The 16,975-nt window shown below is 47.5% G+C and overlaps 1 protein-coding gene across 1 annotated transcript in view; it reads left to right on the forward strand.

Annotated features, from left to right (window-relative positions):
• Positions 1-16,975, forward strand: part of LOC126092153 (uncharacterized) — a 386,469-nt gene that overhangs the window by 274,676 nt on the left and 94,818 nt on the right. Inside the window, exon 4 of the mRNA XM_049907623.1 lies at positions 11,860-11,996. Coding sequence (XP_049763580.1) covers positions 11,860-11,996 — 137 coding nt within the window. The remainder of the gene's footprint in view (positions 1-11,859; positions 11,997-16,975) is intronic.

Below are 16,975 nucleotides of genomic sequence, written 5' to 3' on the forward strand. Positions count from 1 at the left end.
TCGTATGACGGAGAAACCTGAATGAAAGAAAAAACAACCGAGCACGCAAACTGTTGGTAAAAAATTGTTGATTTTCCCATCACTCAAGGTTACTGCACTAGACTCTCCTTCTAGAGTGTACTGGCTCAAACCAGCGACTGACCAACGTGACATAACGTTTCTGTAATTTCCTGAAATTGCTCCAGCAAATGCCTTGGTGGTTTCTTCGAAAGGACACAGTCGAGAGTCAGTGAGACTATGGAAGATACTGACAAAGGTGTGCCTATTATAGTGCCGTGGCCAACTACTCTAGGGTTCTCTGTTGAGGATCCAGGGCCCAAAGAGCCCGATCGACGTCGTCCCATATATTCCCGACTGGATTTCAATCTTCGTGTTCTTCGAACCACGTACGTAAACTACAAGCTGTGTAAGACGTTACAGTATCCTGCTGGTAGATGCCATCATGTTGAGGAAAAACCAACTGCATGTAGGGATGGATATGGCTCCTAAGGATACATGAAAACTTGTGTTGAACTGGAACACATACCGTACCGACTAAATCAACTAGGCAATGCTTCGGAAACATTCTACAGACCGTAACGTATGCAGGGTGTTTGCTTTGACACATTTGATGCCGTACATGTCAACGGTATTGGCTTGCAGTATTGGCTTACAAACTGCGGCCCTCGTCGCTGCAACGACTGCACTATTTACCGTGTTCCCCGATTGCCCGCCCACCTCCCCCTCCCCATACGCTATACACACCATTTACAGTTAATGGTGCCACCCACACACTGTGAGTGGATTTTCTGGCTCGACGTTGAAGATAGGCGAAGGACCGAGCATTACTTCTGATACGTTCCTTAACATTTAATGCCATAGTCCTGGTAAGCCTCTGCATATAATCAAATTTTTCGTGTTACCTGAATGATGCCACTGAGTCCTACATTACAACATAAACATTCCAGAATCATTTGAATGAGTCCCTTGTAATCTACACTCCTGGAAATTGAAATAAGAACACCGTGAATTCATTGTCCCAGGAAGGGGAAACTTTATTGACACATTCCTGGGGTCAGATACATCACATGATCACACTGACAGAACCACAGGCACATAGACACAGGCAACAGAGCATGCACAATGTCGGCACTAGTACAGTGTATATCCACCTTTCGCAGCAATGCAGGCTGCTATTCTCCCATGGAGACGATCGTAGAGATGCTGGATGTAGTGCTGTGGAACGGCTTGCCATGCCATTTCCACCTGGCGCCTCAGTTGGACCAGCGTTCGTGCTGGACGTGCAGACCACGTGAGACGACGCTTCATCCAGTCCCAAACGTGCTCAATGGGGGACAGATCCGGAGATCTTTCTGGCCAGGGTAGTTGACTCACACCATCTAGAGCACGTTGGGTGGCACGGGATACATGCGGACGTGCATTGTCCTGTTGGAACAGCAAGTTCCCTTGCCGGTCTAGGAATGGTATAACGATGGGTTCGATGACGGTTTGGATGTACCGTGCACTATTCAGTGTCCCCTCGACGATCACCAGTGGTGTACGGCCAGTGTAGGAGATCGCTCCCCACACCATGATGCCGGGTGTTGGCCCTGTGTGCCTCGGTCGTATGCAGTCCTGATTGTGGCGCTCACCTGCACGGCGCCAAACACGCATACGACCATCATTGGCACCAAGGCAGAAGCGACTCTCATCGCTGAAGACGACACGTCTCCATTCGTCCCTCCATTCACGCCTGTCGCGACACCACTGGAGGCGGGCTGCACGATGTTGGGGCGTGAGCGGAAGACGGCCTAACGGTGTGCGGGACCGTAGCCCAGCTTCATGGAGACGGTTGCGAATGGTCCTCGCCGATACCCCAGGAGCAACAGTGTCCCTAATTTGCTGGGAAGTGGCGGTGCGGTCCCCTACGGCACTGCGTAGGATCCTACGGTCTTGGCGTGCATCCGTGCGTCGCTGCGGTCCGGTCCCAGGTCGCCGGGCACGTGCACCTTCCGCCGACCAGTGGCGACAACATCGATGTACTGTGGAGACCTCACGCCCCGCGTGTTGAGCAATTCGGCGGTACGCCCACCCGGCCTCCCGCATGCCCACTATACGCCCTCGCTCAAAGTCCGTCAACTGCACATAAGGTTCACGTCCACGCTGTCGCGGCATGCTACCAGTGTTGAAGACTGCGATGGAGCTCCGTATGCGACGGCAAACTGGCTGACACTGACGGCGGCGGTGCACAAATGCTGCGCAGCTAGCGCCATTCGACGGCCAACACCGCGGTTCCTGGTGTGTCCGCTGTGCCGTGCGTGTGATCATTGCTTGTACAGCCCTCTCGCAGTGTCCGGAGCAAGTATGGTGGGTCTGTAAATGGCTCTGAGCACTATGGGACTTAACATCTATGGTCATCAGTCCCCTAGAACTTAGAACTACTTAAACCTAACTAACCTAAGGACACCACACAACACCCAGCCATCACGAGGCAGAGAAAATCCCTGACCCCGCCGGGAATCGAACCCGGGAACCCGGGCGTGGGAAGCGAGAACGCTACCGCACGACCACGAGATGCGGGCATGGTGGGTCTGACACACCGGTGTCAATGTGTTCTTTTTTCCATATCCAGGAGTGTATATAGTGGCGTCCGGAAACTTTTATTTCGCTTTCAACGTTATTCAGACATTTCAAACCGCCAGTTGATTCAGTTGATTAGAATCTAAGAGACGTAATGATTTTTTGTTAAAGGAATGCAAATTTGATATTTCAGGCAGGCGTGTGGATTTGTCATTAGTTCTGTATCAGATATGGCGGTGCGGTTCCAGGCGCTGCAGTCTGGAACCGCGAGACCGCTACGGTCGCAGGTTCGAATCCTGCCTCGGGCATGGATGTGTGTGATGTCCTTAGGTTGGTTAGGTTTAACTAGTTCTACGGTCTAGGGGACTAATGACCTCAGAAGTTGAGTCCCATAGTGCTCAGAGCCACTTGTATCAGACAAAACAACTGTAAAACGTAAATAGTGAAGCAATGCCTACGAATTTATCGAGGAACATACTTATTAGGCATGCTGTTTGTAGCGACACTACGCAAATAAGGAGAATGTTTGAACATTAAAAAAGTCATGTCATTTGCAACAGTGTAATACTCAATCGTTTCTACCTCTACGTTTCTCACCAGGCCAGACAAACGTTTCGTCTTAAATGATTTAAAATCAGCAGTTGCTGGGTGAATAAACGGTGTCTTGGTGACAGCCCTTGCTAATTAGATATAAGGCTTTCAAAGAATGTGTGGTTTCGTGAGGGTGTGCGTACCTTAACCTGTCTGTATGGTTGTACAGGTATACCTGTGTGTGTGTGTGTGTGTGTGTGTGTGTGTGTGTATGTGTGAAATCGCGCGCGTGGATGTGAACGAGTTCGCTAGACTATACGACAAATAAAATGTCAGCTTGTGAGAGCGAAGAAAAATCAGAGGAGGCGTGAAGAAAAATGCATAAATTCACTCATGTAGAGAGCTACAGAATGGAATGGAATACTTTCAAGACCTGACCGTAGTTACTACTCTAGAACGTTTATGTACTGCATTCGTCAGCTCTTTCACTCGTTTCGCTATCCTGCGATGTGCTACTGCGTACTGCCGCTTCTGACTGTATGTGAAACGGATATCTTTCACGTAAAGTTGCGTAGATGCCAAATATGTGCGTTACGTGTTCGATTGTAGGTATATAACACACTGCGTGAGAGAGGCGCTAGTTCCGTTACGAAGACAGAGAATTCGCGGAGCACTTAGACAAAACTTAACCTGTCATCGACATGCAAATTGTATTCTTTGAAATGGAAATCGCGGAGTACGAATGCACCGCTAGCGCTTTCACAGGAAGGAGCTTTGCCCGGAATCCATTAACGACCCGAGCACGTTCCGCATGGAATAGCACTTTGTCAGGGCGCTATTACTGTAAACAAAGTGCGCTCGATGGCGAGCAACTCATATGGAAGCCGCGGTGGCACATCACCAGTTTATTGTTGAAGAACACTGGCGGAGTGAGGTATTAAACTGAGAGCTCCTCCGACCGGCGAGATTAAACACGGAAGGGAACATCCAGTGTGAGATACAATCGCTGTTGTACCAGTGACGGAAATGAAGCTGTGTTGCCGCCCACTGATTGTGGAATAACAAGTCGGGTGGCGTGGGACGGGACGCTGCAGAAGGGTACATCTTAAAAAGTCGCTTTGGTATGTTTTTTAGTTGGTTCGGCCAGATTTTTCATCTACATCTATACTCCGCAAGCGACTTTGCGGTATGTGCCGCAGTGTACTTTGTGAACCATTGTCAATTACCGCTATTCCTTTTATGAGGGAAGTTCAATAAGTAATGCAACACATTTTTTTTTCTCGGCCAATTTTGGTTGAAAAAACCGGAAATTTCTTGTGGAATATTTTCAAACATTCCCGCTTCGTCTCGTATAGTTTCATTGACTTCCGACAGGTGGCAGCGCTGTACGGAGCTGTTAAAATGGCGTCTGTAACGGATGTGCGTTGCAAACAACGGGCAGTGATCGAGTTTCTTTTGGCGGAAAACCAGGGCATCTCAGATATTCATAGGCGCTTGCAGAATGTCTACGGTGATCTGGCAGTGGACAAAAGCACGGTGAGTCGTTGGGCAAAGCGTGTGTCATCATCGCCGCAAGGTCAAGCAAGACTGTCTGATCTCCCGCGTGCGGGCCGGCCGTGCACAGCTGTGACTCCTGCAATGGCGGAGCGTGCAAACACACTCGTTCGAGAAGATCGACGGATCACCATCAAACAACTAAGTGCTCAACTTGACATCTCTGTTGGTAGTGCTGTCACAATTGTTCACCACTTGGGATATTGAAAGGTTTGTTCCCGCTGGGTCCCTCGTTGTCTAACCGAACACCATAAAGAGCAAAGGAGAACCATCTGTGCGGAATTGCTTGCTCGTCATGTGGCTGAGGGTGACAATTTCTTGTCAAAGATTGTTACAGGCGATGAAACATGGGTTCATCACTTCGAACCTGAAACAAAGCGGCAATCAATGGAGTGGCGCCACACCCACTCCCCTACCAAGAAAAAGTTTAATGCCATACCCTCAGCTGGTAAAGTCATGGTTACAGTCTTCTGGGACGCTGAAGGGGTTATTCTGTTCGATGTCCTTCCCCATGGTCAAACGATCAACTCAGAAAGTGTATTGTGCTACTGTTCAGAAATTGAAGAAACGACTTCAGCGTGTTCGTAGGCACAAAAATCTGAACGAACTTCTCCTTCTTCATGACAACGCAAGACCTCACACAAGTCTTCGCACCCGAGAGGAGCTCACAAAACTTCAGTGGACTGTTCTTCCTCATGCACCCTACAGCCCCGATTTCGCACCGTCGGATTTCCATATGTTTGGCCCAATGAAGGACGCAATCCGTGGGAGGCACTACGCGGATGATGAAGAAGTTATTGATGCAGTACGACGTTGACTCCGACATCGACCAGTGTAATGGTACCGTGCAGGCATACAGGCCCTCATTTCAAGGAGGCGTACGGCCGTAGCATTGAATGGAGATTACGTTGAAAAATAGTGTTGTGTAGCTAAAAGAGTGGGGAATAACCTGGCGTATTTCAATGCTGAATAAAACAACCCCTGTTTCAGAAAAAAAAATGTGTTGCATTACTTATTGAACTGGCGTCGTACAATCGCAGTATGTTTCGCAGGAATAACAACCGCTGTTAGGCCTCCGTGTTTCTAAAATCTCTCCAATTTGACCTTTACGGCCTTATCGAGAGATATACGTAGAGGGAAGCAAGATATTTGTTGACTCCTCTAAGAACGTACGTTATCAGAACTTTAACAATAGACCATAGAGTGATGCAGAGCCGTTTCTTGCAGCGGCTGCCATTGCAGATGTCTGAGCTTCCCCGTGGTAGTTTTGCGCCTAGTAAGTGAACCTGTAACGAGACGTACTGCCCTTCTTTGCATCTTCTCCATTTCCTCTGTCAATCCCATCTGGTAGGATTTCACACTGACGAAAAATATTCAAGTACTGCTCGAATGACAGTTTTGTAAGCTACTTCCTTTGTCGGTGAACTGCATTTACTCAGGATTCTTCCCATGAATCTCAGTCTGTAATCTGTCTCATCAATCTTTAATTGTATGTTCTCGTTCTACCGGTAGTTACATTTAGACTTATCCTATTTAACACGTTATAACACGGAATCTAATTACCGTGCGAGGTGCCGAGGCAAGCAGTGTATTTAACACAAAATTCTTCTATAATCTCCATATGTAAATGATGCTCTAAGCCCCCGCTATTCTAACTCCGACTTTTGCTGTTGCACATGGATTAAAAAATATACACGAACTGACTGTAATCAACCCTGCAAGTGGAGTGGAAAAGAGTTTGGCACCTGCAATAATTTAATTTGATAAATAAGTTAAATAAATTAAGGTTTCATTAACGTAGTGAGAAATGATGGGTTGCTCTACCGATTAACAGAATGAAAGTTCTGTCCAAAATAACAACATGATTTATTAAGACTAAACACAAAATAATAAACAAAAACACATGAAACATTTATAATACATCAAATTGGCTCAAATTGGATACTCAAACAAACACTATGAAGGTGAAGTTGTCCCTAAACTAGATTGTGAGGTTTAAGACGAAGTGGTATGTGGAGCCAATTCCTTGCCACTCAAATCTTAAGAGAGACACACAGCTAACCCAACATTAATTGCTGCTACTCAAGACAGAACAAAGTTAGAAAAAGACGAACAGGCGCGCTCTTCTGAGCTCTGATTATCACCTAGGAAAATCCCTATCTGCCGGTGCTGCGGACATACATTACCAAACTGTCTTCTTAACTGCCAGAACACGATCTGGCGTACCGGAGGCGATGGCTGTTTGCTTCGACGTCCTCGACCGAAAGGCGAGAGCCGACTACCTAGAGCACCCATACAGGCCGAACACACAACATTCCCGCCCCCACAACAGTGGCCGTGGTTAAACGTTCCAATCAGCAACTCGAAAACCGGCGGAAAATTCCACTCTATTGCCGGAGCACTACCATTCCACCAATGGAGATTCTTGGTGCCAATTTCTGCGCTGATTTTGCTACGTCATGGAGCTACGCCCTCAGCAAGCCAATCACAGTTACTATTTTGCAGAAAGCGCGGGAATTTTCCCGCCACAACTGCCTGGGTACACAAGTCATTCCCACGCCTCGCTAGTAGCCCGCCAGAAAGTGTTTTCGCTAAGTTTCTGCGAAGTAACGGAACCTCTAGGCCAGCCGCTACTTCAGACCCCTCCGGGCGTGTCTTTTGACAATGTCGGCGTCTGCAAAGCATTCACTCGACTTCCTCACACCCGTCGGCTTAACGCTTTCCAGATCAGCAGAGCCCGCCTGTCACCGGCCCACCCGGGTGATGAGAGACGCTGCGTGGGAAGTCCGCGTGTGAAGGAATAGCGACTTTTCACTGCATGCAATTTGAGAGGAAAATCGTAAGATAGAAATATGAGAGGGGGCTCATGCCACCTCTCAACCGTACAAGTACCAAACTCGGTAACATTGATGTCAAGGACGTGGCAAAGAGAAATAATGAAGAATTAATTCAATTGAAACACTTGTAATGTGCTGGTATGGTACATCATACCATTACATACAAGTACCATTACTGCTACAAAAGGGGCTCAATACGGCACCCACCAGTGTCCAGAAGAGTCTGAGAGTGCAGCATTGCATTTTGCACAGCAGAAGGATGCATGTCCGTAGGTATGTTGGCTGCCTCTCATATGCTGCGCTTCAGATCAGCACGTGTGTGAATGATCCCCAGGTAAAACCTGACCTTCAGGTAGCCGCACAACCAGAAAGCATAGGGAGTGAGATCAGGTGATCGTGACGGCCAAGGATTTGGAAAATATCGGCTGATAATGTGTTTGGATGAAGCAAGTGACACATCACGAGCTATGTGTAGTGGTGCCCCATCTTGCTTTAAAACTGTTGACTGAGTGCGTCTCTCTCCTGTACGGCGGAGATAACATGCTGGCGAGGCGTGTCGCAGTAACACTGGCCAGCCACACTGCACGTCTTTGGTCCTTGAGCGCCAAGCTGCTCAAAAAAGAATTGGCCAGTGATGAACGCTGCTGTCAAGCCAAACCATACGTGATACGTTCAACATACAGAGGTACTTCATGCACAGTGACTGGAGGCGAAGATCCCCACTTTCGGCAATTCTGTGTGTTCACCTCACTCGTCAGAGAAAGATGAGCTTCGTCTGTCCACAGAATGGTCCAGGGTCAGACCTCGTCAACTACAGTCCTTGCGAGAAAGTGGAGAGCGAAGTCAACACGTCGTTGTGTGTCCTGTGGTGCAATCTGCTGTACGATGGGTATCTTGTACAGCCATTTGAGAATGGTTCGAAGCACCTTCCGTAGAATGGACCACTGTGTGTTCAACCGTCGGGACGCTGCATACGCACTCACTGACTATCGGGAAATTCGTCAACCGTCTGTGGTGCAGCCGGTCGTCGGCCTCTCCATGGAACGACGCCAAGTTTTTCCATTTGATTCGAACTTCTTCATTACGCCCCGCAGAGCAGGTGGAAAAAGAGGGCCTCCCCGTAAGCCTTTTAGCCGGTGATATCCTCGAAGTGCAGCTGCAGCATGACTGTTGTTTTGATGATAGAACTTCACCAGTAGTGACCAATAGTCCAAGCTCATGGTGACACGTTGAAACATCCCCTTTAGAACAATTTATACAAGACTGTGCTTAAACTGACACACAATATTTTTAGCGCAACGCAATCTGACTATCAAAAATCCCTACAAAAGAATGGCCCTGACAAACATTAACCTATACCTTTCACAAATCACTTACCTCACAAAAACCTTCGTTACTGGAACTACTGCAATACAGCGAGCGCCACTACTGCCAGCTAAATAAAAGATTCAAACTACTGAAGGCACTAACTACTGATAGGGATAGTTAGCAAATGAAAGATTTTAATAGAGAGCAGACACTGTATTTACCTTAACAGTCATAATATATGTAATTTCAAAACTCCGCCATTTCCTTCCACACATCCACCACTGCTGGCGGCTCACCTCTAACTTCGCAACGCTACGCGCTGTTCAAATCCAGCTGCCGCTGCCCAACACTACAATGGCAGACAACAATGCAAACTAGCCATGGACTGCACACAGCACAGCCAGTGTTTCATACAGAGAGCGCTACGTGGCGTTGCCAATAAGAAAACATAAACAGCCTACTTACATAGCCCCCATGCTCCCCATAAAAAAATTTACAAATGGTTTTGGCCAGTGGCCAATACAGATTTGAAAAATTTTTTCATAATTACAGTAAGAAAGATAGCAAATGCACACACTTATTAATAAAATGTTGGTCAAAAGCTAAAATTTTCTCACAGTCCATAAAGGTAGTCCTGATCATTCGTCATAATAGTAATTACAGTTTTTTTTCACAAAGTCTCATTAGTAAAAGAAATTGCACACCGAAGTAGTGGATTTCCATGCAGTCTTAAAGAAGGAGTGTTGTCCTTCCAACGGAAAGACAGTGCTGACTCTTGACATGCTGACAGGTAATGGGCCACAACAGAGCAAACCCACCGCAGAGTCATTCGAACTTTTGAAGAATCAATGGCAGACAACAATGCAAACTAGCCACGGACTGCACACAGCACAGCCAGTGTTTCATACAGAGAGTGCTACGTGGCGTTGCCAATAAGAAAACATAAACAGCCTACTTACAACGTCAACTGCGACTGGTCAGGCGTGCGAGACTATCAATCACGAAGACTGATCACGGCACTTGCTGGCCATAATTGTAACTCGACGGTGACACTGTGACGCATGGAAATCCTACACCCCATACTCTGGACATTAATGCTACCAACTCTGGTACTCGTCTGGTAATTGGTTTCTGTATTATGACGTGTTAAATAGTGAAAGTGGACCCCTGATTACTGATTGTATCTGCAAAACGCACACACCGCTCTTGCACTCACACCAAGGTACCTTCCGCTCTTTGCAAATTACTTACGAGGTGTTAAACTCCCTGCTCTCCTCTAGCTGGGGAGTATAAGGTTCAGTGTAAGGTACGGCGCCGTATCTCATCGAGGACAGGATGACCTGAATTGCTAGCAGTGCAAGATGGAAGTGAGCAGTTGATTGCAGGAACACTGCATTCGCTAAGGCAATGCAGCATGAGTTTGTTGTAGATATTTAGTCAGTACTGATGAACACAGAGAACACTAGTTGCAGTCGACAAGAGAACTCCAGTAGTACCGTTTCACTGAAGTAGCGCAAGCAATTTTACTCTATACTTTGAACCACATTTTTACTGTAACATTTTCTTTTATAATATTTTCATATGTACACATTTACTAATTATAATCATGTAATTACATGAAATAAATTGATAACAAAAATAAAAAGAAACAAATTATACACCCGTGGAACCTATACCTTGGGAGAATTTTTGGGAATAGTTAGGGGCAAGTCCTGAAGAGGGATAGTCCATCTCCTTTTTTTAATGATAGAATCAAAGTGGCAAATTGCCAAAAGATCTCCAGTTTATACCAAAGTCTCCTACGGCGCTACTAGCACGATTACGGCAGGCTGCGATCTCATCTGTTGCGCGGCGGCTCCCTACCGCAGGCAGCTGCGTCTGATCACTTCCGGCTACTTTCAGCAACTGCACGCCACCTGCTACTCGCGGTAATAGTACGAGGGCAGTTCAATAAGTAATGCAACACATTTTTTTCTCGGCCAATTTTGGTTGAAAAAACCGGAAATTTCTTGTGGAATATTTTCAAACATTCCCGCTTCGTCTCGTATACTTTCATTGACTTCCGACAGGTTGCAGCGCTGTACGGAGCTGTTAAAATGGCGTCTGTAAGGGATGTGCGTTGCAAACAATGGGCAGTGATCGAGTTTCTTTTGGTGGAAAACCAGGGCATCTCAGATATTCATAGGCGCTTCCAGAATGTCTACGGTGATCTGGCAGTGGACAAAAGCACGGTGAGTCGTTGGGCAAAGCGTGTGTCATCATCGCCGCAAGGTCAAGCAAGACTGTCTGATCTCCCGCGTTGCGGGCCGGCCGTGCACAGCTGTGACTCCTGCAATGGCGGAGCGTGCGAACACACTCGTTCGAGATAATCGACGGATCACCATCAAACAACCCTGTGCTCAACTTGACATCTCTGTTAGTAGTGCTGTCACAATTGTTCACCAGTTGGGATATTAAAAGGTTTGTTCCCGAACTTCTCCTTCTTCATGACAACGCAAGACCTCACACAAGTCTTCGCACCCGAGAGGAGCTCACAAAACTTAAGTGGACTGTTCTTCCTCATGCACCCTACAGCCCCGATCTCGCACCGTCGGATTTCCATATGTTTGGCCCAATGAAGGACGCAATCCGTGGGAGGCACTACGCGGATGATGAAGACGTTATTGATGCAGTACGACGTTGGCTCCGACATCGACCAGTGGAATGGTACCGTGCAGGCATACAGGCCCTCATTTCTAGGTGGCGTAAGGCCGTAGGATTGAATGGAGATTACGTTGAAAGATAGTGTTGTGTAGCTAAAAGATTGGGGAATAACCTGGTGTATTTCAGTGCTGAATAAAACAACCCCTGTTTCAGAAAAAAAATGTGTTGCATTACTTATTGAACTGCCCTTGTATATCTCAGACTCAGAGTTGGTGTTTGCACACAAAACAGAATCATAGGTCAACTATGGAAAGAAGTATTATCGTCCAGCTTTCAGACTCGTTCCCTCTAAGATGCCTCATGCAGCTGTATTGTTGCCTGGGACAGTGAGGACGACTATGGCAGTCACGTGACTCGTGTGTTGCAGTGCCGCCGCAGGGCCCGCTCAGCCTGGAGGTGGAGAGTGTGTCGCGGTACAGGCCCGGGGACCTGCTGAGGGCCGAGTGCGAAGCGCCGCCCTCCGACCCTCCCGTCGAGATGCTCTACCTGCTCAACGACTTCCCGGTAAGTCTCTCACTGTATACTGAAAGCCTCTATGAGGGGGAAGATTTATCTGATGAGATAGAAGAAGAAACTTGAACCACTTAGGGGATCCAGAATTAGAATCAGAATTTAATAGAGATTTGGGGGATTTAAGATCAAATTAGGCAGAGGGATACATAAGATTCCATCGGAATTTCTGAAAGCATTGGGCGGAGTGGCAACAAAACGAATTCATCATCATCATCATCATCATTTAAGACTTATTATGCCTTTCAGCGTTCAGTCTGGAGCATAGCCCCCCTTATACAGTTCCTCCACGATACCCTATTCAGTGCTAACATTGGTGCCTCTTCTGATGTTAAGCCTATTACTTCAAAATCATTCTTAACCGAATCCAGGTACCTTCTCCTCGGTCTGCCCCGACTCCTCCTACACTCTACTGCTGAATCCATGAGTCTCTTGGGTAACCTTGCTTCTCCCATGCGTGTAACATGACCCCACCATCTAAGCCTGTTCGCCCTGACTGCTACATCTATAGAGTTCATTCCCAGTTTTTCTCTGATTTCCTCATTGTGGACACCCTCCTGCCATTGTTCCCATCTAATAGTACCTGCAATCATCCTAGCTACTTTCATATCCGTAACCTCAACCTTATTGATAAGGTAACCTGAATCCACCCAGCTTTCGCTCCCATACAACAAAGTTGGTCGAAAGATTGAACGGTGCACAGATAACTTAGTCTTGGTACTGACTTCCTTCTTGCAGAAGAGAGTAGATCGTAGCTGAGCGCTCACTGCATTAGCGTTGCTACACCTCGCTTCCAGTTCTTTCACTATGTTGCCATCCTGTGAGAATATGCATCCTAAGTATTTGAAACCGTCCACCTGTTCTAACTTTGTTCCTCCTATTTGGCACTCAATCCGTTTATTTTTCTTTCCCACTGACATTACTTTCGTTTTGGAGATGCTAATCTTCATACCATAGTCCTTACATTTCTGATCTAGCTCTGAAATATTACTTTGCAAACTTTCAATCGAATCTGCCATCACAACTAAGTCATCCGCATATGCAAGACTGCTTATTTTGTGTTCACAAATCTTAATCTCACCCAGCCAGTCTATTGTTTTCAACATATGATCCATAAATAAAACGAATTTCGGAAAAATATTATACACACGATTCCGAAGATTGCAAGAGCTGACAAGTGCGAGAATTATCGCACAAACAGATTAACAGCTCTAAGAAGAGTAGTATACAGAAGAACGAAAAGAAAACTGAGGATGTGTTAGATGACGATCAGTTTGGCTTTAGGAAAGGTAAAGGCACCAGACAAGCAATTCCGACATAGCATTTGATAATGGAAGCAAGACTAAGGAATAATCAAGACACGTTCATAGGATTCGGTGAGCCGAGAAAAGCGTACGACAACGTAAAATGGAGCAAGATTTTCGAAATTCTGAGAAAGATATAGGTAAGCTGTAGGGAGAGGCGGATAATTACAATATGTAGATGAGCCAGTAGGGAACCAAGTGGGAATACTAAGAGTGGTCGGCGAAGAACGAAGTGCTCGGATTAAAAAGAGTGTAACATAGGGGTGCAGTCTTCTGCGCCAACTGTCCAGTTTGTACAACGAGCAAGCAATGAGGGATATACAACCTAGGTGCTATCCTGAGTGAAAGTGAAGAAGAATTACATGATCTGCAGAACACAGAATATGGATTCAGAGGAAATCGAAGAAAGACGAAAGTAATGAAGGCAGCAGAAATGAGAACTTAACATCAGGATTGATGACCTCGCAGTAGATGAAGTAATTCTATAACCTAGGCAGCAAAACACCCAATGACGAACGGAGATAGGAAGATATCAAAAGCAGACTAGCAGTGGCAAAAAGGGCATTCCTGGCCAAGAGAAGTTTATTAGTAACAAACATAGGTCTTAATTTGAGGAAGAAATTTCTGACCATGTACGTTTGGAGCACAGAATTGTATGGTAGTGAAACATGGACTGTGGGAAAACCGGAACAGAAAGGAGTCGAATCATTTGAGATGTGGTGCTACAGACGAATGTTGAAAATTAGGTGGATTAATAAGGTAAGGATAAGGAGATTCTACGCATAGTCGGAGAGGAAAGGAATATGAGGAAAACACTGACAGGGAGAAGGGACAGGATGAAAGGACATCTGTTAAGACATCAGACAATTACTTCCGTGGTACTAGAGGAAGCTGTAGAGGGCAGAAACTGTAGAGGAAGACAGAGATTGGAATACACTCCTGGAAATGGAAAAAAGAACACATTGACACCCGTGTGTCAGACCCACCACACTTGCTCCGGACACTGCGAGAGGGCTGTACAAGCAATGATCACACGCACGGCACAGCGGACACACCAGGAACCGCGGTGTTGGCCGTCGAATGGCGCTAGCTGCGCAGCATTTGTGCACCGCCGCCGTCAGTGTCAGCCAGTTTGCCGTGGCATACGGAGCTCCATCGCAGTCTTTAACACTGGTAGCATGCCGCGACAGCGTGGACGTGAAATGTATGTGCAGTTGACGGACTTTGAGCGAGGGCGTATAGTTGGCATGCGGGAGGCCTGGTGGACGTACCGCCGAATTGCTCAACTCGTGGGGCGTGAGGTCTCCACAGTACATCGATGTTGTCGCCAGTGGTCGGCGGAAGGTGCACGTGCCCGTCGACCTGGGACCGGACCGCAGCGACGCACGGATGCACGCCAAGACCGTAGGATCCTACGCAGTGCCGTAGGGGACCGCACTGCCACTTCCCAGCAAATTAGAGACACTGTTGCTCCTGGGGTATCGGCGAGGACCATTCGCAACCGTCTCCATGAAGCTGGGCTACGGTCCCGCACACCGTTAGGCCGTCTTCCGCTCACGCCCCAACATCGTGCAGCCCGCCTCCAGTGGTGTCGCGACAAGCGTGAATGGAGGGACGAATGGAGACGTGTCGTCTTCAGCGATGAGAGTCGCTTCTGCCTTGGTGCCTATGATGGTCGTATGCGTGTTTGGCGCCGTGCAGGTGAGCGCCACAATCAGGACTGCATACGACCGAGGCACACAGGGCCAACACCCGGCATCATGGTGTGGGGAGCGATCTCCTACACTGGCCGTACACCACTGGTGATCGTCGAGGGGACACTGAATAGTGCACGGTACATCCAAACCGTCATCGAACCCATTGTTCTACCATTCCTAGACCGGCAAGGGAACTTGCTGTTCCAACAGGACAATGCACGTCCGCATGTATCCCGTGTCACCCAACGTGCTCTAGAAGGTGTAAGTCAACTACCCTGGCCAGCAAGATCTCCGGATCTGTCCCCCATTGAGCATGTTTGGGACTGGATGAAGCGTCGTGTCACGCGGTCTGCACGTCCAGCACGAACGCTGGTCCAACTGAGGCGCCAGGTGGAAATGGCATGGCAAGCCGTTCCACAGGACTACATCCAGCATCTCTACGATCGTCTCCATGGAAGAATAGCAGCCTGCATTGCTGCGAAAGGTGGATATACATGTGCATGCTCTGTTGCCTGTGTCTATGTGCCTGTGGTTCTGTCAGTGTGATCATGTGATGTATCTGACCCCAGGAATGTGTCAATAAAGTTTCCCCTTCCTGGGACAATGAATTCACGGTGTTCTTATTTCAATTTCCAGGAGTGTATATGCAGATAATAGTTGCGAACTTACACTATGTGATAAAAAGTATTCGGACACCTCCAAAAACATACGCTTTTAATATTAAGTGCATTGTGCTGCTCCCTAATGCCAGGTACTCCATATCAGCGTCCTCAGTAGTCATTAGACATCTTGAGAGAGCAGAATGGGGCGCTCCGCGAAACTCACACACTTCGAACGTGGTCAGGTGATTGGGTGTCACATGTGTAATACATCTGTACGCGAGAATTTCACATCCCTAGGTGCACTGTTTCTGATGTGATAGTGAAGTGGAAACGCGAAGGGACACGTACAGCACAAAAGCTTACAGGCCGACCTAATCTGTTGACTGGTATCTGTTGACTGACAGGGACCGCCTACAGTTGAAGAGGATCGTAACGTGTAATAGGCAGACATCTATGCAGACCATCACACAGGAATTCCAAACTGCATCAGGATCCACTGCAAGTACTATGACAGGCGGGAGGCGAAGAAACTTGGATTTCATGTTCAAGCGGCTGGTCATAATCCACACTTCACGTCGGTAAATGCCAAACGACGCCTCGCTTGGTCTAAGGAGCGTAAACATTGGATGATTGAACTGTGGAAAAATGTTGTGTGGAGTGACGAATCACGGTATACGAAGTGATAATCCGACGACAGGATGTGGGTATGGCGAATGCCCGGTGAACGTCATTCGCCAGCGTGTATAGCGGCAACAGTAAAATTGGGAACCGGTGGTGTTATGGTGTGGTCGTGTTTTTCATGGAGGGAGCTTGCACCCCTTGTCGTTTTGCGTAGCGCTATCACTGCACAGGCTTACATTAAGCTTTTAAGCACCTTCTTGCTTCCCACTGTTGATGAGCAGTTTGGCGATGGCGACTGTATCTTTCAATACAATCGAGCACCTGTTCGTAATGCACGGCCTGTGGGGGGAGTGGTTGCACGACAGTAACATCCCTGTAATGGACTGGCCTGCTCAGAGTTCTGAACTGAATCCTATAGGACAACTTTGGGATGTTTTGGAACGGCGACTTCGTACTAGCCCTCACTGACCGACGTCGATACCTCTCCTCAGCGCAGCACTCCGTGAAGAGTGGGCTGCCGTTCCCCAAGAAACCTTCCAGTACAGCTGCGAGAGTGGAAGCAGTCGTCAAGGCTAAGAGTGGGCCAACACCACGCTGAAGTCCAGGATTACCAATGGATAGCGCCACGAACTTGTAAGTCATTTTCAGCCAGGAGTCCGGATACTTTTGATCACATAGTGTAGGTTGCAAGTGCTACTCTGAGACGAAGAGGTTGGCACTGGAGACTAATTCATGGCGGGCCGCATCAG

The sequence above is a fragment of the Schistocerca cancellata genome, chromosome 7 (assembly GCF_023864275.1).
Source record: "Schistocerca cancellata isolate TAMUIC-IGC-003103 chromosome 7, iqSchCanc2.1, whole genome shotgun sequence".
NCBI classification, from domain to species: Eukaryota; Metazoa; Arthropoda; class Insecta; order Orthoptera; family Acrididae; genus Schistocerca; species Schistocerca cancellata.